The sequence below is a fragment of the Zonotrichia leucophrys genome, chromosome 2, assembly GCF_028769735.1.
Source record: "Zonotrichia leucophrys gambelii isolate GWCS_2022_RI chromosome 2, RI_Zleu_2.0, whole genome shotgun sequence".
Taxonomy (NCBI): Eukaryota; Metazoa; Chordata; class Aves; order Passeriformes; family Passerellidae; genus Zonotrichia; species Zonotrichia leucophrys.
The window spans coordinates 110416444-110443869 of record NC_088171.1 but is presented as its reverse complement, the minus strand read 5'-3'; the positions used below and the strand labels follow the sequence as shown (position 1 = coordinate 110443869).

General features: G+C 38.2%; 1 protein-coding gene across 4 annotated transcripts in view; it reads right to left on the bottom strand.

The window, feature by feature from the left end:
• ASXL3 (ASXL transcriptional regulator 3) overlaps window positions 1-27426 on the bottom strand; it is a 128860-nt gene that overhangs the window by 13912 nt on the left and 87522 nt on the right. For all 4 annotated transcript variants that reach the window (XM_064706041.1, XM_064706038.1, XM_064706039.1 and 1 more), the window contains 2 exons: window positions 5379-5475; window positions 4801-4906 (listed from right to left, as the gene is read on the bottom strand). In XM_064706041.1, the coding sequence (XP_064562111.1) occupies window positions 4801-4906; window positions 5379-5475 (203 nt within the window). The remainder of the gene's footprint in view (window positions 1-4800; window positions 4907-5378; window positions 5476-27426) is intronic.

The window sequence follows — 27426 nt, the reverse complement described above, 5'->3', positions numbered from 1 at the left end:
GAAGCAAAAATTGCTTGTCAGTGTGTAGCCAGAGGATACAGAGATACAAAGCCCTATTCAGATGAAAGTACAGAACACATAAAAAACCAAAATCTGTGGTTGTGCATTTTAAAAACACTGAACAGATGTATTACAGTGAGAGCTGTAAACCCAAGAAAAAAACCCCAAACCAACCCAGCCTGGAACTGGCATCCCAAAAAGCACACTTAATTATTAGAATTTGCCTACAACTAGACACTAATAATGAACAAAGTCTCCCTTTGCCGTCGATACGCTGAGGAAGGATCCTCTAGAGAGCAATTCAGAGCAGCAAATTCACAATTCCCACACTGAATTCATTTCAGAAGATGTGTCTTTCTTCTGTATAGACAATAAGTGGCTCAAGTTCAGGTTGTAAGTTTAGGTGAGTAAAATTTAGTTTACCAGGGTTTTGATAAGTAAGTAACTTCCTCTAGAATTCCTTGTGTTAAGGAGACAAAGTTGTGTCAGGAAAATGGGAAAGGAAAAAAAAATCCACTCCATCACTGAAAACTGAATCAATGGTCCATTTTCTCTAGCTGGTTTACATCATGAAAAGATACTGCTTGATGGTTATCTTCATGGATTGAAAATCAGCAAAGGAATGAAGGACAGGGTAAAGGTGAATGAAACTGTCACATGGACACTACACAAATACACACATTCTTCTAACATATTGAAGATAAAGAACTGTAAGGGAAATAAGATAAAGCAGATTAAGGCCAGCAGAACACGTACTGAATCTTAATAATTTTTTTCAGTATTGGAAATATTACTATGTTGAAGAAGACACTGAAGAAAAAGGCTTTCTAAAGAAGGCTCAAGATCAGCATGTTTAAAGCAATCTCAGATTGCAAAATAAACAGCTGATCTGTCTTTTCCCTTAAGACACCCCAAGTTTGCAAAACAGCACAAAAAATATGAGTGCAGCAGCAAGCAGATTTCAATGAAAGTGCTAAGGACAGGATTCAACTGGTAAAGTAAGGGCACTCAGTCATCCAGTAAAAAAACTCCAAAAAGCTACTCAAGGATATATGAATGCTGATATCCTAGTGCTGCGATAAATAGTAGTGGGGGGGGGGGCAGGGGGAAGAATCAAAGTAAGAAAAGGATTAAATCAGCAATAAAATTTGGAGGAGGTCTACCCAAAATTAAAGCTTTGATCTAGCTGATAGTACTATCCTGACATGTTACTCTCAAAAGTGAGAAAAGAGATAATGACATAATACAGTATAACCCTTGCCATCTTGGGGCAACAAGCCAGAAGAATGTGAATTTCTAGCAAGATGCATCAGCTGATCCTAGATAAATGAGTGCAGAATAATATTTTGTATTTTGAAAAAAGTCAGAGAGGGGAAAAATGAACAAATATGAGAACGTGGAAAAAAGAACAAAAATGGATAGAAGCAAACTGCAACTGACAGTGCCACGATAAACAGCCTGGGTACAGAAAAGAGGAAGCAAAAGATGCAATGCTGAGAGCTAACAGGAAAAAGGCACCCTAAAGTCTTTGATTGCTATCAACTGGAGTGCATAAAAATGCTTACAGAGATTCTGCATCTATTAATAGTCCTTCCCTAAGTAGAAGGTGAAACTTGAATTTACTTATGGAATATTAGAAGATCAAATTCACTTCAGTCAGAGCAAAAATACTACTCTGTAAAGTGTGCAAGTTAGCCTGCAAGACAGATTCATTTTGCAGATAGTGAATGTGAGAAACAGCTCGGGGAAGCTTACAAATTCTGCTAGTTCAGTCAAATCAACATGGCTGAAAAGAGACACAGCCCAATCATACTAAAAGCTAGTTTAAAAACCAAAGTGAAAAAAGGTAAGGGAATCACGGAGCCGCAGCATATCCTGAGTTGAAAAGGATCCACAAGATCACTGAGTCCAGCTCTTGTCCTGGCACAGGACTGCCCCATGAACCAACACAAGGTGGAATCTACAGCAAAAGCTACCAGTCAGTGAGTAAACAATGAGGAAAAGCATTAAGTGAGCAAAGTACATCTGCCTACATGACGGCCAAGCAGAAGAATGCAAGTGAAACAGTGCAAGCAGGGGATAGGGCAGGGAGGACCAGATTCAATACTTCAGTCAAAATGGAAATGATGTGGAATATGACATTTTGCATAACAATGTTGATGTCAGAAACCTAAGAAACCAAATGACATGTCTCATCACAAACTGAGCAATTATCTGCCAAGCACCATGGTATCCAGCATTCAGCCAGCACAGCAGGACTGCTGGCTCTGCAGAATTATGAGCATCATTCTCTGTGCATGTGACAGCAATTTTTGACTGAAGAACTCCTGCACTGCTGGTAATAAACTTGTACTTCTTGTGGAAGGCTCTATACCAGGATCTTACACAGCCCCTTCCTCCATGAAAGGTTAGTCACCAACTCTTCTATTGACATGCATAATGAAAAGCCATTATGTTCTTTATCTGAAAACCTAACTAGTATTTTTTGATACTAAAAGGATCAACATCTGGACTAAACTGAAGTCTCAAAGCTCTTGACTAAGAAATTAAGCACTTTACAATAAGACAGTCTGACACATTAGAGCCTAGAATTTCCATTATATGTAAAGACAAGGTGCTGTAGAAAAAATACACTGGGGGGAAAGTATCTAGCAATGATGCACAAAAAAAAATACTAAAATGGATGTGTCCATTTCTTGCCTCATTTTCACTACATTTCCCAGTGTTCCAAGACAGATGATTGTGAGAAGTAGTACTGTTACTACAGAAACATTTTAGTTAATCTTTAAGATAATCAATTATATGAAGGATTCCCTGTGCCCTGGATTTCTTAAGTGAAAAATATCTGACAGCAAAACTAAGACAATTTATGTAATGATGCTTCCCATTGAACAATTTTTCTGCTAAGTGTAACGCATACATTTGATTGAGCACAGTGAGATAGATAGAGAACTGACTGAATCCCAGCAGGTTGTAATGAGTGGCACAGGCTGTATTTGGAGGCCCATCACTAGTGGTGTCCCCCAAGGTTCAACACTGGGCCCAATATTGTTTAACTTACTCATCAAAGAATTGGATGAAGGGGTAGACGCCTCCTCAGCAAGTTCACTGACAGTACAAAGCTGGGATGAGTGGTCAATACACCAGAGCCTGTGCAGCCCTTCAGAAGGACCCTGACAGGTGGGAAAGATGGGCAGGGTCCTGCATCTGGGGAGGAATAACTCTGGCACCAGCACAGGCTGGGGGCTGACCTACTGGGAAGCAGCTCTGCAGAGAAGGACCTGGGTTCCTGGTGGACAATGAGCTGTCCATGAGCCAGCAATGCCCCTGGGGCCAAGACGGCCATGGGTATTCTGGAAGCATTACAAAGAGCGTTCCAGCAGGTTGGGGAGGTGCTCCTGCCTCTCTGCTGTGCCCGGGTGAGGCCACAGGTGGAGTGCTGTATCCAGTTCTGGCTCCTTGGTACAAGAGAGACATGGAGCTTCTCGAGATGGTCCAGTGGAGGGCAACAAAGGTGATTGAGGGGCTGTTGCATCTCTCTTAGGAGGACAGGCTGAGGGAGCTGGGTCTGTTCAGCCTTGAGAAGAGGCAACTGAAAGGAGACCTCATCAATTTCTGTAAGTGCCCAAAGGGAGAGTGTCAAGAGAATGGGGTCAGGCTCTTCCCAGGCAATGGGCAGAAACTGAGGCACAGGAAATTCCACCTGAATGTGAGGAAGAACTTCACTATGCAGTGATTGAGCACTGGAACAGATTGGCCAGAGAGTGTGGAGTCTCTCTCACTGGAAAACTGCCTGAATACAATCCTCTGCCATGTGCTCTGAGATGATCCTGTTTGAGCAGGAAGCTTGGACCAGATGAGCAACTGTGATCCCTTCCAACCTTACCACTCTGTGGTTCTGGGATATAATTAAAAACACTTAAAAATAAAAAGAAAAAATCAGTAATTGTTAAATAGCTAGTTTATACTTTCTAATAAATTCTTAGTATTTTTAAAAACAGAGATATAATTCTAAGTATTGATGAATTAGCTTTTAAAAATAATTTCTAAAAGGAAAAATCTTGGATTTTAAGATGTGAATCTCCTTAATTTTTTTTTAAACAAATGAAGATAAACACTGAATCCTCAGCTGCTGAAGAATGCCATTGCTGCATCACCATCATCAATGAAATTGTGCTGACTCACCCCAGTTGTGCACCTGGAGTGATACTATATTTAATTTTAGTCAATTAAAAGTGTTTATTTATTCTTTCCATCTCACTTCTAAAATTAAACTAGTCATTGTCACTTTCATTTGTGTCTAGCTAACATTTTTTCTATGTCATATATTCTTCTCAGGCCAATGGGACATCTCAGTAAAAAAATCCAAGACTATTTGATTCCAGTGACTCTGCAACTAGCTTAGAAAAAATAAAACAAATTTAAAAATATTACAGAAATATTGCTACTGGTCTTCTCAACTGTAGAAGCTGTATTTATAGTTTGCAGGAGGGAGGAATTGCCCTAATGCTATCTTTTAAAAGATAATTAAAAAATATTCACATGCTTGTGTCTTAAGCTCTCTTTGGAATGAATTTTTATGGATGACTTATGACTCTTTAAAAATGCAATTGTAATGCAAGTGCAGACACACGACTATAATTCTACCCACAACTTCTTATATTGGGGAATGACTGCTCTTGATAACTGCTTTATTAAGTTTTACAGCACATGACTGTGCTATGTGAAGCATAGAATTATATTTTCATTTCCTCCTAAAAGAAAATATAAAAAAATCCTTTTCTTTGCTTCAGTACTTACTTTTCACCATAAAACCTTTCAAAGAATTTTTCTTTCCAAGGTTCTGTTTTCTTTTCCTTTTCAATCTCTTGTCTGATGCGCAACTGCATTTCTGGTGTAAATTCTCCTAAAAAACAAATACTAACATATTGAATAAAAGTTGTCAAGGATTAATTTAATATGGATAATTATAAACTGTAAATACAAAGATGACATACAGTGTTTTCTGATACAATCATACAACAATTCCAAAAGAAATTAATGAAAATTAAAAGGGAGAGTGACATAGAAAGATTTAATTTACCATATATAATCAGTATTTCAAGGGTATATTGGCAGGGTTTAGTTGCATGCATTCATGTTTCCAAGGCTGACAGTGATGAAAATACTTGGGTTTTTTTTGACTGTCAAAATAAGCTGCCACAGCAAGCTGCAAAAATGTACTCTAAATTCAAAACGGAATCAGCAATTTCTCTTTTGCTGAATTACTGGTCTATTACAGTTTCTATTCTAAAAGTATTCCTCAAATGTAGAAAAAAGAGACACTCTTCATAAAAACAATTAACCTTGGGCAGACCTGAGAGCAAGCAGAGAGTTACCTTCTGCCAGCCGCTGTTTCCACCCTTGCGCCGCGTACGCGAAGAACTCGTTATTTAGAGCGGAGCTACTGAGGCGCAAAACTCCATCGCTCCCCATCTAGAAAATAAGCCGTGGTATTAGAAGACAGCGTCAGAAACAGCGCCAGCTAAGATCACATCAAAACACAGTTTCAGTTAGGGGAAATGGGGGAAGTGTAGGCAGTGGGAAGAACACAAAATGACTACTACTAAAACAGCATTTTCATGCTAGTCGTTACTGTAAATGGGAGTGAACCAATCCAGCATCAATGTGCTCTCTTCAGTCATAAGTGTTACTGATGATAACTCAGTTTGCAACTGATTGATGTGCTTTAATCACAGCCCTGTCTTGAGACTATGTCTAGAGGCATTGTACGCAATCAAAAATCAAGATCATTATTGTACTTGTGCATTTGCCTATAATATGGTGCAAAACAAATTAATTAAATGCATTGAAGACAGTAACTTCGGTGTTTCTAAATAAACCTAATACTCGTGTTAGCTAATAAGCTGTATTGACCAAAGAGTGGATGACAGGCATTTCTTAACAAAAGAACTGATATAAACTCATAAGTGAAACTGAAAACAGCTCTACGCATAATTTTATAGGCATCAAAAGTGAAATCTGTGAAAGAACATTAGAATTATTTGTGTTTTCTTCATCTGTCAAATATGCAGTGATCAGACAACATTAAAAGTCTTAATCACAATATTTTCTACAATAATTTTTAAAAGCAATCTGACTGTTGAGCTGTCTTTTACCACAAAACTTAGTGTATATTTTCAGGCTTGTGAGGATATTTCTGTTTCCAAAAGAATTATAATTGAAAAAAGTATTTATATGAAACAAATTAGCAGTGGGTATCAGCTTTAGCATAATAAAAAGACAGTAAAAAAAGTAGCAAATTAAAAAGAAAGGAAACAGCAGCAGAGGTAATGTTGCTAGAACAAGCACTCTCACTATTTCACATCCTTCCAGGTAAGTAAGAGATAAATGTTTGACAACACTATTTGTAATCTAGCAGTGAAATCCAGCACATTTTCCAGCATATTAGCAGATGATTTAGCTAAGTAATATCCCCTAGTTCTCAGTGCCTGTTTCAAACAAGAGCCAGAAAGACATAGGCATGCCAGAAATACTGAATGATATTTCGATGCAGTTACCTCATGGAGCTCTATATTTCACTAATAATAGAGGCCCTATTTCAAGAAGTCTTTGTTAATTTACTCATAGCCTAGCTGACATCCTGTCCCACAATTATCTCAGAGAAGTAAATCAGAAAGATGTTAAGTAGTAACCAGAGAAACAGCAATTAGCATGGACTCTGAAAAACAGGCATTGCTAAAGGCATTTGATTATAGTAAGGAAATAATATGTGTGTGGTACAGAGTTCCTCACAGGATATGAACTTACAGAACTGCTGCCTGTGCTTTCCTGCTACATGGCATTGTTTTGCCAACATGTCACAGAAGTTGGATTTAAGTGGGTTGGATATGTAAGGTTTCTATACATCTCATGATGTGGGTTATGGAACACATGCATATTAATTACAGGTAGGCTATGACTAATGCTGAAACTAGAAGAAAACTGAAAGATACAGTGAAACATGCAGCAGAAGGACCAAGATAATAAAACCAGTGAGGTGAGAAAGGTGATAAAGAGCGTGTACTTATTGTATGAATCAAACTACTATGACACTTTATCCTCTTCCTGCACAAATGAATTTTGCCAGAAATACTTATATTGCACAATTAATACATTAAACAGGGATTTTTAAATACCAGTCCCTCTTGCACTTGAACAAACAAACCAGTATAGGGTCAAAACCAGCACTTACACAATTTCCTAGAAAGGTGAGATGCAATGTCACAAAGAAAAGAATCACAACTTACTAAACAAACAATGCTTTGTTCCTCTAAGAATGGTGCTGAAGCTACCTTAAGTTTCAACATAAAAGGAGATGAAATGGAAACACTCACTTGCCAATATATTTTCTACTCCAATCTTCATTAAATTCAAGATTTTTTTTCTCTAAGCCTGGCAGTGTTTTGCAAAAAATAGTCATACAGACATTAAATTCTAATAATATTTAACCACATTTAACTGCAGGCTCAAAGATATGGGCCTCCTGAAACTCCATGGCTCAACTGATGACAAACAGTGTAGCCATATCATCAGCCACATGAAAAGATCTCATAGGAAAGTAATGATTTGTGGACAATAACTTTCTGTTAAATGAGCAAAATTATCCAACTTATTCTAAGGTCACACCTCTATTAGATTTCATGCAAAGCTGAAATGTACCACAATAGGTGGAAAGAGATTGCCACTTGTCAGCAGCAATCCACTATCAGATTGCATTAAACATAATTTGAAACTGCAGCCAAGTGTGATTGAGCTATTTCACCAGACTGCATAAATGAAGAGCATTATAAAGACTGCCAAGTTATATTACCATGTGAATACAAGAAGAACAGTATTAGCTTCATTGTAACCCAGTTGTTGCAAGGACAGGAGAAAATCAAGCTTTGCAGGAAGAGTTACCCCACCTTTTATTTTTGTTGGCTAATATACTTCAGAAAAAAAGTGCCAAGTTTCTGGGTAAGAATTTCCTAACAAAGTTTCAAAAAGAAACTGTGAATCCCAAGCTAAATGCTATGAAAAGGTCCAAACAAATTCAAATGTGATCTAGTTCACCTGAGAAAAAAGCATAGGCTGGAACCTCAGAACAGAAAGGAGGAAGTGTTAGCAAGGTCATGGGTAAAGGTCATTAGTTCTTGTGGACCAGAAAAAATGCCAAGTAGTAAGCATCTGTAAAAGAAAAAAAGGAAGGGGAAAAAAACTCCCAAAAGAATAGCAAAAAGGGAGAATTATGTTGATTACCTAAGAGAAAATATTATAGGTCAGCTAACAATAGAATAACAGTCCATTTGTAAACTGTATAAAAAACCAGATGCACACTTTGCTGACCATTTTAGGCATGAACAGCAGCAGCTTACAAATATTGGGGCACTATGTCCACAAGAGTGAAAAGATGATGTGTAAGATGCTTAGGTTAAGAAATGTAAGAACAACAAACTAAACATGAAGTCACTGACTGACTGCATGGTAGTCATTGCCTCTGACTAACTGGCAGGGGAGGGCCTTTTCAGAGACCTTTGTTCACAGGTCTACAGAATTCATGGAAGATTTATGTAGCTAGAACAACCAAAATCTAAACACAGGAACATCTAATGATACAGAACGTGAAATGCACGAATTAATTAGAGGAGAAGATTACAATGATCTATTTTAACATGACATGAAAGAATCAGGCTTAAATATTGTAGAGAGTATGAAAGCAGATGTCATTATCTAGACTTGGTACACATATGGACACTATTATCAAAAATGGAAGAAATAAAGAGTTGTGCAGCCCCAGTGACTTCGCCCAACTTGCTTAGGAATTTGAGATCAAAGAAAATACTTGCTGAGAACGGAACAGGAAGGATTTATTCAACCAGAAAAAGCTCAAAGAGAAAAGGATGAGGACAAAAATGTTAAAGAAACTCATAATGGCCAAAGAGATAAAGCAAATGAAACAGAAATTTTGGAAATGTTATAGAAAGAATAAAGCACTATGCAGACAGCAGATACTACCACCCAAACTAAGTTAACAAAAAGTTCAATAATTTAGCCATTTTCAGTTCATTTAAAGATTTCTACACAGCGAAAAACAGTTTGAACAAGTTGGAACAGACAAAACCCAAGTAATTTTATGTCTAGTTGTTTTGAAGAAGTCCCTCAGAAACAACAAAACTAAAAAAGATGTTTTATGCTTTTTCTCAATACCCTAGTCATGTGAAATCAGGCTAACATCTTTTATGCTCTGTTAAACTTTGAAGGACTAAGAGGTCATCCTTTCATAATGTTAGCTAACAACCTCCACTGAAATATTTTCGTACTTCACTTGGAGAATGCATTTTCACCTGAATCAAACAAGTTAAAGTGGAAATTTTGAAGCCATGGAGTCTATTCATGTCATGGTTTGAGCCTGGCACAGAGCCAGTGCCCCCCATGAAAATGCCTCACCCTGGTGTCTGCTGTGAGATGTGACCAGGAATAAGCAAAACAGGCTCCAACTTAAACATAAAGAACACTTTATTACTTAAACTACAGGAAAATAGGGAAAGACTATAAGGAAAAGAAAAAAAAAAATTGAAAACCTTACAAAAAAAACCACTTTCCCCCTCCCCACTACCTGACTTTCCCAATCCAATACATTCTCCCAAAACACCAACTGCCCAGCCCGGCACGACACTTTAGTATACTCAAACTGCAGTTCATGAAGAGGAAAGGAGTCCTTCTTGTTCCATAGGCTTCCCCTGGAAACACACTGAAACCTCGTGTGCTTCCTTGTCACTTCGGCACCGCCCGGAAAAAAAGTCCTTTTGCCGCTTGTGACATCTTCCTTCCATGCCCAGTGCTCTCACCACTGAGACATGGCCAGAGCTGCTTTTAGGGTTGTCTTTCAAGGATGCCTTGTCTCACTCCAAAAAGGCACAGTCTCTGCTTTGGGACATCTGTCCCCCCCATATTTTTCCAACCCCCTGGGGCCGGGGGGTCCTCACGAATGAACCCTCCTGGTTTTGAGGCACTGCCTCCCCCTAAATGCAGTCTGTGTCACAGGAACAACTGAGTCCATGGCCACAAGAAAAGTCCAGCCAAAAGGCCACTCCAAATCATCTCTCCCCATCCAATCATCTCCACGTTCTTCGGGCCAGGTCCTTGTCTCATCTCATCTCTTATCTCCCTTCTTATTCAGCTTCGAGGAGGATTAGCATTTTTGCAAGGCCCCAATCATGAAAGAAAGGGTTAAAAGTTTTCAGTCTCTGTCTATCTCAGAATGCTGGTAGAATGCTGGTACTCCCACAGGTGCTGCTGCTCCACCGGCCAGGCTGCGCCCTTCCCTCCCCTTTCTCCTCCTGGGCGGCTGCTATCACATTCAGACGCCGGCTCTCCTCTCTCTCTCTCTCTCTCTCTCCTGGGGGGAAATGGCTGCCCGAGGGCTGACTCCCTGGGATCTTCCACCCTTCCATCCTCGAAGCCCCCTCAACCCCCATCTCTGTCCAGGCCCCGGGCCTACCGCATGGCTGCCCCTCCCCCGCCCAGCAGCAAGGCTGGACGGGGGAAGAGATCTGACCTCTTCGCCGCGATGTCCCAAAGAGAGAGTGCCAAGGGCAGTGCCCTGCTTTTAACCCCTGTGTATTCTCGGAGGTGTGTCCAAACCCCACTGGCTACACCGGGTGCCAGTCTCAAACCCAAAACCTTCATTGGTTTGACCACAGCTTCCCAGAATTCCCACTCCTTCCTGGTCAAACCACCACAATTCACTTCTCTAAGCCCTGATGATAGAGACAGCACAATTAACCACCAGCTTTAAATTAGAATTTGGAGAAACATGCCAATAAAGCAGTTCTTAAATACACTGTTAATTTTTATGGTATTTAAAAAATGCTGTCCAACAGAGACAGTGTGTTAATGAGCTGGAACAACAAACATTTCTTGGAAAATTCATGTTTCATTCTGTTGGGCTTTAAATTTCTGGGTTTTTCTGATTAAGCACAATGCTAGAATTATGTTTTCTAATTAATACTTTCATGCTGAATTCACAATGGCTTTTGAAAGTTCCTCATTTTATGGAAAGCAAACAAAAAACCACCCAACCCCAAAACATATCTTTTAAAACCCAGCATCAATTTGCATTACAAAGCAGATGTCAAACACTCTTATCAGAACAAACTGAGTAACCTTTCTAGAACAACTACTTCAATTATTTTCCTCCAAGTTCCACTGAAAATTCTCTTCTGAAGATAAGGCAGGGGTTGTTTTTTTAGCTCAACCTGAAGATGCACATTGGTGTTTAATAAGTATACAGCAATTACTGCATAAGTGTATACTGGTAGGCTATCTGATTTTGGCTAGAAAGACAAGGAATTAGTCAATTTATTATTTCTATATCTCTTTCAAATGACTCAAGATTCTCCTAATATATTTATAAAATTTCCAATGATCCACTGTACACAGTTCTTGTGTAGTATACCATGTTTCTTACATGGAAGCTTATGTGTGAATATCATGCCATTTGACTAGAATCATAAAATAGTTTGAGTTGGAAGGAACCTTTTAGGGATCATCTAGTCCAACCCCTCTGCAATGAGCAGGGACACAGTGAACTATCAGAGGGACATATTCACCATCAGGTGTCCCAGAGCCTCATCCAAACTGACTGAAAGTTTCCAGCATGAGGCACCTACCACCTCCAGGGGCAACCTCTTCCAGGTTTCTTCATAAAAACCTTTCTTCTTTATATCTAATCTGAATCAACCCTCCTCCAGTTTAAAACCATTACCCCTCAGTCCCACAGCAACAGGCTCTGCAATAAAGTTTTCCCCCATCTTTTTCACAGGACCAGTCATCCTAATTCTCTCAGCCTTACAACAAATATACCAAACAAAACCAAAACTAACCAACCAAAAATACAAATACAAAAGCAATCAAAAAATCAGGAAAGGAAGTGAAGATTCATCTAAATGAAGGGTCCAGTACCACTCATTTTTTATACCCTTTCTAAAAATTGCTACTAACCCTATATTTTATCTGGGGGAACAATCCCATAATTCACATACTTTCCCAAAGGTATCTACAAAAGATGGAAGATATGAGAAAATACATTTTGATACTTTTGCATTAAAGATTCTAAAATATTACAAATGAAAAATTCAGGAGCATTTATATCACACACAGGAAACATAACATTTTATTTATGTGTGCAAAGAGACACCACTGCTGTTTTGTAACATGAATTTGTAACAAATTTGATTCTCTAGCGCTGGGCACCAGCATTTCACTGACCTGTGATTATTGTACAGTGCAGATGGAGCATCTGAAGATACAGCAATTTTAGTGACTGACATTCTGTCTGAAGGCAGACACGTTGCAGAGCTTTATGCTCAAGTATTGACTTGACCTACATCTGAAATGAGGGAATGAGGACAACAGAGACTGTGTGATGAGCCTCAGGAAGGTGTTGGTAGGTATGACATGTGCAAAAACTACAATTTTCACTGTTTATGATGTCCCACCACCTTTACCTTAAGAATATATCCAGACATCAGACTGAGTGGATCAGAAGTGACAAGGAGGCTGTAGGATTCATCAGAACCTAGGGATCTGTTGATATTTTTATCAGCAGTGATAGACATATACTGATAATGAAGTGGTGGTTTAATAGATGCTAAAGGCAGAATGGCTTTGTCATTTTCAACACATGGTGATGCCCCAAGAAGGTTTGGCAATATGGCAATAGGTAAACAGTGATTTCAAACATCCCTTGTGGAGAAAATAAACATGCTCTATAGACAGACCTGCTTGATTCTTCAGAATTTGAATGTTATATACACAGCCCAATATGATGGGCAAATCAAATTCAAATAAATCCTGTTCTGTGATCCAGTACCAAAATAAATTTATTTATAAAACGGGGGGTTAAAGAAGAGGATAACGTGATGGAAGTGGTACATTTATTTCAGTCTTTGATGGTTGAACACTAGTGCAAGAACTGCAAATGGTATGTAGGAGGACTTGGAAGATTTAGCTGACAATTGACATTTTTGACTTAAGTGGCAAGATGATTATTGATAATTCATGACTGATAGTAATATAAAAGATTAGGCTTGTTTGTGAAAAAAGAAGAAAAGAAAGAAATGACAAAATAGGCATTCTTCCCTAAATGCAGAATTAGTTGGAAGAATCCTGAAGAACATGGTGCTAGTGAAAAAGGAGTTAAAAAAAAAACTGTCACAGTTCTTGAAATAAACAATGCTGACCACATGGAGTGCAAAGCCTCCTGCAAAGGAGTAATGGGGATTGTACAATAAGACCACATTGTCTTAGTTAGGATCTCACTGTTGATCTCACAGCATGTAGAGAATGGAAACGAGGTCAACTTACTAAGGAAGAATACCACAGCAGAACATGGTATAATGGGCCAAAATTAGACACAGTTGGAAAGGGACACATCAAACTCCAGAAGAAATAATTGTGTAAGTACATTAAAGGCAAGAAGAGGATGAAAGAAAAAGTACACTGTGCAACACTGGGGAATACTAGAGGAATACAGAGACAAAGCTAATGTTAAAACTTCCTCTTTCTTTGCATGAACCTTCACCACAAATCTACTGGGTTGAGGTGCTTAATACAATTAATACCAGCAACAAAAAGCAAAAGGGTCAGAACTGATCTTGAACAGGCAAGGAGCTCAACAAATATTACTTAAATGCATTCAAATGATCTGGGCTTGATAGTGTAGCCTGTTAAATGTCCACATAGGAATCTATTTCAGAACTGTTAAAAGACAAATTTTGAAGAAATGATGAGTACAAATACAAACTTATATATGCTAGTTATACATATATAGCATATATGTATCACCTCTGTCTAAAGAAGGGAATAGGAAGAGCTGAGGACTTACAGACTTAGCCAGCTTCAGAACTCCATGGCCTATGAACAGACAATCCATTCTTTTTTGTGACACTCTAGGCTGCCCTAAGATACTGATGTGGACACATTCTGAGCAGACACAACCTAGAATCTATGGCCCTTTAAACATTTTGAAGAAGTTAGGTGTTAGCCTCTCAGCTGACCCAAGAAACCTGTGTTTAAATACCTTGCTTCTTCCCTCTGTCTTCATGCTTTGGAAAATATGTGCAATGGTTAAAGCACAAGATAGAATCATTGGATCACTTAGGTTGGAAAAGACCTGTAACACCATTGAGTCCAACCATTAACCCAGCACTGCCAAGCCCACCACTAACCCATGTAAATATCACACCTTACACAACTGCCTGAAAATTAACCAAGAGTTGAGCTACAGCTAATGTAGATTTTTCAAGAGAAGGTTACATCAGATCAGTCTATTTTCTCTCTGACAGAATAAATGGCCTTGTGATAGAAGAGAAGCAGCACAAGTTGTGTATCTTGATCATAACAATGCAGTGTTGCTTAACATTTTCTCAAGCAATGCCAGGATATATAAATTGCAATTAGGTCACCAAAGAACTACTCAGACCTCTACTTAGGGAACTATTGTTTATTTATTATCAACTGGGAGTCTGTGTATTCAGAGGCATGATAAAAAGATGGAAGTAATTTGAAAATACTATCAGTCAGAGAGCATGTACAGAGAGCATCAGAATTCTTTTGATGGTTTTGTGAATTACTTTGGAAACAACAGGGATAAGCAGGGCATTGCAATAGTGGCAAATGCAAAGTTTGACACTCTTGTATAACACAGAACTAGAGAAATGCAAAATGAGGAAATTAAGTGTCTATGCAATGATTCTTTAAAAGAGTACTTGTATTGATGAATTGTTCACAAACTGAATATAAGTTGACCTTGCAACTGCAAAGAAGGTGAACACAACTCTAAGTTAGAAACAGGAGTACTGTGCAAAAGCAGAGAAATTAGTTTTGCGTTCCTTGGTGTTACCAGCTGAGCTGCAGCAATACATTAAATTCTGACTGATGCAACTCAGAAACCATACAAAATGCAAAGGAGATAAATGAGGCTAAGAACAGACTTAAGGCCCTAGGTCTACAAAGACTGCATTATTATGGGCTTTTTCTCAAGAAAAAGAAACAGGAACACAGCAATCTCCACACTCTACATGTACATGCCAAAAAGAGCAAAGAGTACCAGTCAGAATTGCAACAAGAGAGATTCAGATCAGACCCTGAGGAAAAAGCTTTCTATCAGTGAAAACAATGAAGCACTAGATTTCCTTGGGAGAGGCTGTGAATTATCCACCACTGAACAGTCAGAAAAAGTTTTAGCCAATATAAAAGAAAAGCAGATGTTGATTTTGCCTTAGTGTAAAGAAGATGAGATAAATTTTCCTTTTTTGCCATGTTTTCTATGTCAAGATGGTGTAAGAAATTGCCATCTATTACAATATCATTAAAAAAAAACCTAAAAGTGTTCTTGCAGATACTTAACTTCTGACCAGTTGTCAACCTCCAATTTCAAAGAAAGGGTGCTCAAGAGTCAGTTCTCGTATTCTAGCTTCCAGGCTTCTAACCTTTTCATGCCCTTCCAGTGAGTCACTCTATGCAGTCTAACATAACAGCCCGTGATTTGTATCTGGAAGAGCCCCTCACTTGGACAGAGTGACCTTTGGAAACACTGTGATCTCATTAGACAATGGCTTAGCTTGCCTGCATACAATTAAAACCTTAGACTACACTCAGTTTCTGGAATCATCATTCTCAAACACAAACTCAATGTATCTGTTACCAGTTATGCTTCATGATGGCTGCAAGGACCCTAACTTATTCATCAACAACTTTTTTACTAGCAGTTGATAGCCTGAGCCATGTTAAAAGGCAAGGCAGATACCTTCTCCCTTGAGGCTGAGTGTGACAACCCTGTGGAAGAGGTTTCTCATTAAGCCCAAGAGACAGAAATTCTCATTGGGAAATACTGAATGGCTGCAGAGACTAGTATTACAAGGCCATATAGTTTGTCCATACTGGTATTTTAGCATGAGGTACTACAAAGTAAAACAGAACTTATTACTATGTGTGCTCCTGTTAGTCTCTGGACTGCTCATGTTCTGACTGACACATTCTTCAGAAACTAACAAGATGTACTTGCACTTATAAAAGCCTAAATTCTTTACAAGAATACAAAACAATCATTATCCTGTTCACTACTTTGGCTAATGACCTGAGAACCAATTATGTCAAGGAGTTATCCACAGTTAGAGCTCTCCTTGTTAAATAATACAGGGCAATTATAAAACTTAACTTCTATCCAACTGCAACATACTTTGAAGTGAACTTGCATATATTTCAAGTATGAAAATAATTGAGTAACTTTCTCCATTTCCTATAGAATACTGCTGACTGTTCAAGTATGCCATTACCTATCTAAAAGTCATTTTTCCACTTATACAACTACTATTCAAAAGAGATTGTGATAAATGGGACCAAACTAAAAGGATGCTCTAACAGTTGGCAAGTCTATAATAGAGAATGAGTGTGAATACACTTGGGTCAAAAGGAAAAGCAGCTGTAGCTGTCACAAAAAATCTGCAAGTTCTGTTAAACAATGGCTGCATTTCTGATGGTAATGTTTCTGCTACACTACTCAGCGCTAAGCAAAGATGTTGTATTTTTCAGCATTTAGTCATATCTGAGTGGAAGCATATGGTAACAAATATCAGATCAAAGCAGAGGTTGAACTAACCTTGATAATTGTAAGGAACAGATCATGTAGATAATGCCTGTGAAAGACCACATAATAGCCAGTTACTAGGAAAGCTGTCAAATAAAAGTTTTTTATTTCTATTTAGTTTAGCTGGCATAAGACTGAAAAAGGAAATTTTAATGTCCATAAATATTTCAGTCTCTTTGATATAACTGTGGCTACTACTCATATATGTGCATCCATCATCTTCTATTTATATCAGTTGAACTGTGGCAGCAATCAATACTAACTTTTAGTATGCAAAACACTTCATGGGCTAGTTGTCTATTGTACGAAATACAGCAATTGGTTGTATTACATTTGATGCTTTTCAGTTTTAATTTTGTTCTAGTAGATTAAAAAGCTCATGTCCAGTAATTTTTCTTCAGACTTTTTTATGGTTCATGCAAATTTTAGTGCCCTCCTCTGGGTTCTTTCCACAGCTTCTGAACTAAACCAGCCAGGCTTAATATTGAAGATGATGACTTAATAGTATTTATTTGATGAAAAGGGTATTTCATTTAGTGCAGCCTCCCTGGTGTTGTTGTTGCTTAAAGGTTGACTGAACAGATGTTTCTGTTGAGCTGTCCATAATCATGACCATATTTTCTTTTCAAATTTGATTTAGAAACTAGAAATGGAATAACCCACCTAATTTCCAGTACCAAACAGCAAATCCTAGAGTAAATCAAAGAATGGTTTGATTGGAAGGGACCTTAAAAGATCATCAAGTTCCAACCTCCTGCCATGGCCTGAGAGCTTTCACTAGGCCAGGCTGCACAAAACCACATCCAAAGGCAGTACCAGAACATGACAGATAACCTATCAAGTTAAGGCACAAAGTTTTCATTCATCTGCCAGACCTGAGAAAATGACACTGAAAGTATTAACATGTTCATGTTATTGAACTATATAATAGCACACTTCAGATGGAAATAGAAATCAATTAATTTTTAGTATGTCTGAGGATGGAGAAAGAACTCACAACCTCTTTAGGCAGCCTATGCCCTTACTAAAAAAAAGTTTTACTTCATGTCCATATGAAAGCTCCTGCCTTTTGGTTTGTACCTATTGCCTCTGCTAGGGCCATACCCTTTTATACACACTGATAAAAGTGCCCCTGGCCCTACTCTTATCTAGGCAAAGTCCTAGAACTGGACAAGGTACTCTAGGTGTGGCCTTATGAGTGCTGAGTTAGATGGGATGGCCTGTTAAACTCACATCACAAAGGCATTCGTGCCACTGAATGGAATTCATGCCTCTTCTCTGACCCTGACCCCTCTGTCATCCAGCCTACAGAAGGGTCTACATACATGCTGATCCCCTTGAGGGCAACAACCACTCCCCTTTTCTTCTCTGCCTGTCTTTTGTTTCAAGAGAAGCAAGAGCTTGTCAAGAGTTCTGATATACATGAAAAAAAGGAAAGAGAAACTTGCAGAGAATGGCACAGTGTAATCCTGGAGAGAAGCAAAAAAAGGAGGGGAGTGAATAGCTAAGGAGTCAGTAATCACCAAGTTTAGTACAAAACATTGATGACTTCAGGTCTTGAGGACATAGATGGTAAGAATGTGAAAGAAGTAATCCAGCTGAAGACACAGAACATAAAAAGAAAAAAATAGACAAGCCTTGCAAAAACCCACAGACACAATAGGACAGCAATTGTTTCTTTGCCTGAAGATAAAGAACACTCAGTAGCTCATCTCAAACAGAAAAATGCACACATTTACAGTGTCATGGCTGATGAAAAATCTATCCTTTCTTAAATCAGTTGCCATGTATTTACAACCAACAGAGGAGGAGTTTCTGAATAAGAAGTATATAAACAGGAATATAAGGGAAATACTTCTGACAAGATGCAATTACCAGGGCCTTTCTGCTGTTGTGACCACAAAACATCCACAGTAACGCTGAGAGATACATGACTGGTAAGAGATACACCCAACACTATATACATACATAAATACAGCAGACAGAAATACATGGTCTGACTCAAGAGCTGCTGAAAGAACAGCAAAGTCAGCCACCACAAATTCAGGTCTGGGGAGGTGACATGGATAGGTACCAACTCATTCCATGGCTCTCTCAGCAATTCTGATGTACCTCAGCTTGGGTGTTCATGTTCACTCTGCATAAGCTCTCTTCCATGGGTCTCACCTCCTCACAGTAAAGGGTAACATGACCCAGACTATGGCTCATTTTCTTTAGTTCTGATTATGAAGTTATCAATTCTTATAAGAAAAGCTCTTTGTCATTTCTACCTGATCACTGACATAACATGAACAGTCTGCCTTCAAATACAAAATGAAAAGACAGATTTTTAAGACAAATGGTGAAAGTGATTCTGAGTATTACTTTAGTCATATAAAAATAATCAGATTAAATTGAGAAATAAAACATCAAAGGATGAAAAAGAAAATATCTACTACTATAGGAATAATTGCTTCAGACATGGGGAGAAAAGCAAGAAGCATCTTTGAGAGAAGGAAACAAAGACCTTTTCCATCTTCACTAAAGTGGGAAATATGCGGAGTAAAACTGAAGAATTGCAAACATATGTTTTCAAAATGAAATGTGACTTGTTAATTTAGACCTTGTCTAAATCAAGAAGACAAGTGGGATAGCTATATTCATTCCAATACACAGTAGTGTCAAAAAAGACAATAGAATCCAATCTGTTTGAGCTCAGATGCAAGAAATTAGATGAAGAATTTTAGGCGAGTAATAAATCTGGCAAAATGAAAAGATAAGGCATGTTTTAAAATGAAACAAAATCCACGCAAAATAGAAAAAAACCAAGAACATGCAGCAAACAGTACCGTGTCACTGCATTCAAATTCTAGAAGTAACAATTAAAACCCCTAATACAAAGTTCACCTAATTAGTGAACACAAGCATGTCAGAACACACAGAAAAAAACAAGTATTTATAAAGGTACTAGAAAAGGCACATAAGCCTGTGGGAAAAATAGGCAGAAAAGCATTTATGGATTGTGATCAAGGCAAGCATGTATGGAACTTGTTTAAGGAAAGATGACTAGAGACTCTGAGAAACTGAAACATTATTGAATTATCCAAGAATGTTCACATTTTGTGGAGAGTGCAGGAAAAGGGATATAAACAACCAGAGTCTATTCACTTAGCCTTTAATAATAAAATTTTAGACATATACCTTTGAGAAGCAGAAGGTGAGGGGAAGTTACATGTAAGCATCTAAAATTAGTCTTTCATTTTTGACAGTCATCAAAATCCTGCATCCAATCTCTTTTCTCTAGGCACTAGAAAGCACTGCTTGAAACACTAGAAAACAAAAAAATGGCTGCATGTCCTTAACACAAGAGAGAACTAAATGAAATCTGAGATTAAATAATTCAAAGGACAGTAATGTTCTGAAATAATAAGGAAAAAAGTCTCAACTTTTTTTAATGCTTTTGTACTTATGCCAAACAAATATATTGGAAAATGGTGAGGGGAGGGAAAGGCGAGGGGAGAAACAGAGAGAGAGGGTGGGAGTAAGGGAGAAGAGGAGGAGAGCGCTGCAGAAGCACAGATGGATCACTTCTGCTTGCTCTTCCTTTTGCTGCACCTGCATCCAACATCCTGCTTCAAGTCCTTGAATGTCTTCAGATTCAGAATGGAAAGGAATGTTCAGTTCTCCGTCTAATTCCTGTGCAGCCCTACAGTGGCAACACTGGAGGCACTGCAGACCGACTGGCCACTCAATCATGAGCACTTTGCAAGGGAGGCGCAGCTGGAACACACTGCACGCTGCAGAGCATCCTCAACAGCTACATGACTTGCAGCATACCAGTCTCCTGTGCCCATTTACATTACCACTTATGTCCACACATTAGTTATGCTCTCATAAGACAGCTCCTAGAACAGTCTTTTAAAAAGGCACTTATGTGAGGCACGCACTTTCCCACTGACAGGGGGGTGCTTTATCAGTTCTCTTTTTAAAGTACTAATAATTCTGTCAAATGTAAAAGGAACTTGTTCTGCGTACAAAGTCCTCTTTTTTTTAAGTCCTAACAGCTGTGCACTGTGTTTTAGAAAACTCGCTTGAAGGGAACTAGAGGGGAACAAAAGCTTCACCAGTCTGCATCAGAAGAACAACCTTGAGTGAAGGGCCCCTCACACATCAGAAGGACTTATGGGAAAGGATGCTGTAGAGACAGCTGTGAATCTTGTATTTTTTAGCTTTTAAGGGGCACAGCACCATTGCTGTGTCCTACTAGATGTTCCAACTGAGTTTAGTCTTGCTACAGACAAAAGCAAATTCAATAGTTCTGCTAACACCTCTGCAAAACATGTTCTTAAAAGGTGAGACATGTTTTAAGTGTGATAAGATCTTGTAACTAGGCTTTAAAAATCAAAAAAGAACTTCCACAACATGGATGTGGCAGGGTGGAAAACACTGATTCACACTTCTGAAATACAGTGACCAAGCCTGTAGAAATATGAAACCATGACACTTAATCAAAAATGTAGAGCTTCCTATTCACATATGTAGACGTTCTGATACTGAGGAGGACCTCTGGGAATTACTGCAAACAAGCAAACAAGAATTCCATTATCACATCAATCAGAGCAGCCAGATTGCAATGCGATTGCAGTGAGCCTTTCTGGACTGCCTAGGGAAGCTGAAAGAGTAGCTCTCTTGTAGCTAAAGACAACTGGGATTTTGATGTAAAATCTTTCAGCTTTCAACTCACATAAAGTGAAACTGATGTTTGCTGTTAATACATGACTGTGAAATACACACATACACCATCCATACAGGTGTGTTAGGTAAAATGAGTATTAACTTGCTGCATAAGGACAGAGGGTCAGCTGGGAGTAGTAATCTGTCTGAAAACCCTTGGCTAGCTCAGCTCAGGAATCAGACCCAGATTTTTATGGAAAAGGCAGCTTAAATCTTTGGAATTTATTAATCTATCTAGATGGTAGACGAATATCTATCATCTAGATAGATGAATAAATTCCAAAGTTTTATTAGGGCAGTTTTAACAGGTATCTATCTAAGATACCTGCATTAGAACTACCCTAATAAAGCTGTACAAATAAGGCACATTACAACAACACCATGCTGTCCACATTATCCAGTAAAAGCAAAGAAAAAATGTCAGCTAAAGGGAAAAATGTGTCATAAAATGACCTTCAATTACTGCACACACAGGGGTGCCAATTTAACAGCTTTTTAAATCTGCTTAGGTGCAGATGACATATGTTACATTTAACCTTCAATTGCAAATGTTCTCTGAACTAAATGCTTTTGTCATAACCCTAAAACTATTTCAATGTAAAACTCAAACATTTACAGGAACATAACAATAAATATTGGAAAGCTACTGATTGATAGAGAATGGAAAAGTAAAAAGCTAAAAGATTGCGGTATAAGCAAAAAAGGCAGCAAAGTAAGATAAGGTAACCATTTAACTAACACTGCACAATAATTCCATGGAGAGAAACCTCAAATAAAGCTGGAAACAAATAATACATGCAGCACTAATTTCTGCAGTTGGTCTTTTTATAAATGAAATTCTGCAAAATACCAATGGCACATATAATCCTCAAGCACTGATGAAGTTAATAAAACAAGCAGGTAGATGGTTACATTGCTACAAAAAGCAAATTGTGAAAATCAAGCTTCACTCCCTCTCTTCTAAAATACTAAAATACTAATATACAGTAAGGTATCTACTAAGTACTAAGCATTCAGAATATCAGATACCAGACTTCTCTTCTTGCCTTTTACAAGTGAAGTAATATTTTGTATTATTCATTATCCACTCTCCACCACAGAATTCTAACTGATGTGCTTGGGAGTGGGAGTAATTTGTGTACATCAAAACCAATGGTTACCTTTGCTATCATTGCTCAAATTGCAGGAACAAATATTAAGCTGATTCATACTGCATGAAAACAAAGGTTTGAATTGGAATTCTGCAGATAACCTTCCCCAAAATTACTTCTTAATATTTTCAAAGGAACAGAGTAAATCACTAGCTGACATCACCCCGTGCCTTTTCTCAATGCAGGGGGAGAAGGAATCTTTACAAGGTGACAGCTTCAAACTGCACCAACCTAAAATGAACAGGCCAAGACAGAAACACAGAACCTGCACTGACCTTAAAATAAAAGGATGATGTGATGTGATTACATATCAATACTAGCACTCACTCAAGAGGCAATAATTATTTTGGGATTAGCTGATTTAGAAATTAAAAGAAAGAGAATAAGGTGGGTTTTGACCCATTTTAGAATCCTTTGATTTGTACATCATGTTTTTCTTTTCAGTAGACTGACCTGCTACAAACCTGAAATATTCACACGACCTTCTGCAATACTACATGCCTTAAGTTATTCCTTAAGAATAATGAAGCTTTAAATTTAGGTAACTAACTTGACTATCTATAAACTGTAGATAAAAGGTAGATAATTGGTAAATTTCTTTCATTAAACAGGTAAAGCAGAGACAAGATGTAATTATTACTGTGATTCCCTCCACTGTTTTAAATGCTCTTCCAGAAGAGATTTGGTCTGATAAAATGGCAGTGCTACCTAACACACATCTGAGGAGGATTTGAAGTATTTTTGTAGGAAGAAATTCACATCCTATGTGAAAGGGCAGGGTAGGTGCAAATCACAAGAGACTCAATGAGCCCAGTATTGCCAGAAGAGAAAATGCAAGACGGAGTTAAATTCTCAAAGATCAGAAGGGCGTTAAGCAGTCATGGAGTCTGGAAAGACACACTTTTTTTTCAGAGCACTCAGGAGAGAACATTTTGTTTAGCACTCTAAGGATGAGTAAAATCACTTCAGCTTTCTGCTACTCTTCAGATAAAGTTCCATTTCTTTTTGGAAGCTAAGTAGGTGGGTGTGTTTCCCTTCCTTTTGCCCATTCCCCCCGTGTTAAGAGCAGGAATTTGACTTCCCAGGAGCACCAACATGGAAAGTTGGTGTAGACACAACATTGCCAACTGCCACTCATTTTCAGCAGCCTGTTGTACAGACCTGTTACCCATCCTTGCACAGTATACATTGTTTAATTAATATTTGAAGACTCACTGATGCCATACAGCAATCTAGATATACAGAAAAATTTCCTGCTTTGAAGGTGAGTATTTGCTGAGAGGTAGTCAAGAAGGCTTCTGTTACATGTAATGATCAGCTTGATGTATCCATGTCAGAAGTAGGTATTTGATGAAAAATCCATTGTTCCTTAGCTGTAGATTGTTCTAATTAGAGCTGTAAAGCAAAATACCTTGCTGGAATTTGTGATAACTTAAATATCTTGTGCAGAGATTTTTCCTTCCATATAGTTTCTATACCTGCATGTTTTTTATATTTCCAGCTCAGTCATGAGGGTCTCCCAGGGAATCACCCAACAGGTTTCTGTATCAGCTGAGCTTCAAGGATTTTGAGTCTTTGAATCCATACAGATTAATGAGGAGCTGAAAATCTGGATGTTCAAATTTCAGTCATGAGGTTCCTGGTATGCAGTGATGCAAGATTTTGGAGCAGTCTGCTAAACAGACAAGTCTGGGACATGGCTGCTTCTCAGGTATGACCTGTGGTGATGAGGACACGAGGGAATGGCCTGAAGTCGTGTCAGGGGAGGTTTAGGTTGGGTATTAGGGAAAGGTTCTTCACCCAGAGGGTGTTTGGGCACTGGAACACGCTCCCCAGGGAAATGGTCACAGCACCAAGCCTGACAGAGCTCAAGAAGCATTTGGACAATGCGCATGCTATGATTCTTGGGGCTGTCCTGCGCAGGGTAAGAAGCTTGACTGGATGACCCTCATGGCCCCTTCCAACTCAGGACATTCTTTGTTTCTATGACTTGAACAATGTCTACATACTTATTCCCTCTGAATCCAAATCAAAACAAAAAAAAATCCTTGATAAAATGCATCTACCATAACTGCCAACTTGCTCCAACTTCTTTTACAGGCATTTTTAATACAGAAAATTACACAAAGGCCTCATTGCTACTGAAATAGAATTTAAACTAATATGCCATCTGAAATAAATTTAAATTGTAATTATAACTCATGATACAATTTATCTTTTCCCAAGGGGAAAAAAAACCAATGACCCTATTCTTACACTTCGTCAAAAATCTAGCTGGAGTAGGGACAGCATGAACATCAGAAGAATAGTTCTTGACTTCTTCCATTCTGGGACATCTTTCCTAAGGCTTTCTGTTCCATGGGCTCCAATGGCTGCCTGATATCAATCACAACACTTGAAAATGAAAAACGATCAGAAAACGCATCCCAACAAGCTCCTAACTTGTCCCTGAACTTTTCTTGAACGCATTAGACTAACCAAGGTTGAGACAGAAGTCATTTATTTATAATAAACACTTGCACACAAAAACCCAGAAAACCTCAACTCCCTTAACTAATGGTTTCTAAAAATGCTTATTCAAAGTGACACATGCATGACAAGTTTTGGCTGAGTACGATTTAAGGAGGAGGAGTTATACCACCCAGAAAAATGGTGTTTATGACAGAAATGACAAAGAATCATTCATCATGGGGTTTTTCTATGTGAAGCAGTAATAAAGCCTAAATGAAACTGCACTTCATTAGTAATTTATTTCACAGATCACTATATATACACAAATAGCATAACTCTATTACATTTTTATAGCGCCATTTATTACAGTACTTCACATACTCTATCCACATGGCAAGACAGAAATGCAGCTTTCTCTGGGGAAGACAACAGCAGCCAATTGCAGAGCAGCACACAGGGAGGAAACAATTCTGAGCCAGAAAAGCAAAATAAGAATTTTCAGATGAATCAAAGAAAGGCCAATATAAAACAATAAAACTGAACCCCAAGAGATGTGCAGCTAACCCAAAGAATAGTATAGCTTGCCTGATGCCCCATTTGATTTAGAAAGTAGAAATAAAAGAGGAAAACTGAATACTCTTGCCTTGTTCAGTCAGAGTGACCAACAGCAGAGACTCCCACCAGAACTCCCTGGCTAAAATTCTCCATCCTTTTATTTGATCCATGAGCATTACACTGGCATTTTCCACTTGCCACAGGAAGGAAAAGAACATCAGTTCAATTGCTTTCATCAGTCTGCATCTGGGATGCCACACTTCAGGCATAGCTGAGGACATATTCTCAGACATCAAGAAAAGAATTGCATTCCTTCCTCTGCCAAGACTTCTGCAAAGGGAGGGTTCAGGGCTATTCCACTCTCCACCTGAACATAATTTTCCAACTTTCACACTTAGAGGCCAAATATTTCCATTAAACTTCCAGAGATGACAGGTGACTCCTGCCTTCCAAATGCAGGTGAAAACCTGGGATGCTACACAAACCCACAGAATGCTGTGAGAAGATGACAGAGAGGACACCTGCAAATGTCTCATCACAACATTTGCTTGTGAAGTAACAGTGCCCAATTATGCAGTGTTGGGCCTCTGAAATAACATATTTTATGCATTATGTGAATGGTTTTTGAAATAAAAGTGAAAAAAAATGCACTGCTTTTAACTAGTGAAGCATGTTTAAATGCAAAAAATATTCTCTTGATTTTCTTGCCAAAAAACTCTGCTGTAAGGATACTGATAAGAAGGTAAGTGGCTTGTCACTTGTAGATATTCCATTTTTAAAAATAAATTTTAAAGTATAAAAGTTCTAAATAAAGACCCCATACTTGAAATGTAATTTATGAACATTGGGTCTTTGATGGTTGGAGAGAAAACATGATTTTACCTAGTACATTTTTTTTAATCTTTTCTGATGAAATAACTAGAAAGAGAACAAAAAATCAAAACTATCAGAAAAATATTTGCTGGACACTAAGTTAAAATCTGTTTGACAGCAGGGAAAAAACTTTTCTTAAGACTTGTCAATACTTTGCGTTGTGGGAGCTTGAGAATAAATACATTTATATTTTTTCTACTATGGAACTTGTTCTGATGTTCTTTCTCAAGCATTCTGTTATTAAATACAGAATTGTGGTCCACAACATACAGTATCTAATTTGATAAGAGGCCGAGTAAATGTACATTAATATAATTTTTTTTCTCTTTTTGTGTCACATTGCACTTCTTCTCCCTGCTTTAGTGGCAGACTAACTGCTAACAGTTTAAATAATAAAACCTGCAACACTGAAATGAAATACTGATTTAAGATGCAGGTTTTAATTACTCATTTAAGTGATCTACATTCTCTATTTACTATATTAAAAGAGGGATACTGACCATCTGCAAAAAATATAATGCCTTATTTGTGTAAGTTAATGAGTCTGAATTAAGTGCATGAGTATTCCCCATTGAAAATTGGTAAGACTGTTTGAATCCCTAAGTGAGGCAGGTGAGTAAATGAAATCTCTCATCTATTTTAACTACTAGACATGCTAGAAAGACTTTTTTTTTCTCTCTCTAAGAAACCCTTCAATCTGACCAACAAATGCAGGAAGGACCAGACATTGTAGGAAAGACCACAAAACTGAAATTTTATTTCCAGCCTGTTTCTATCCAAATCGTTCTCTCAACAGATCTGAGCACACAGCCATAAGTTCTGGAGAAGATATTCCTTATAAAAGGTGTGAATAAGTGGATTCAGCGCAGTGGAGCTGAGAGAGCTTTTGTAGGCTTGTGCAAAAGATGAAGAGCAGGAGGACAAATATTGACTAATTGACTAATGTTGACCTGGACATTGCTGGCAGAGCACCAAGAAAGATCACAGGTGAAAAGAGACTCAAAATAAAGG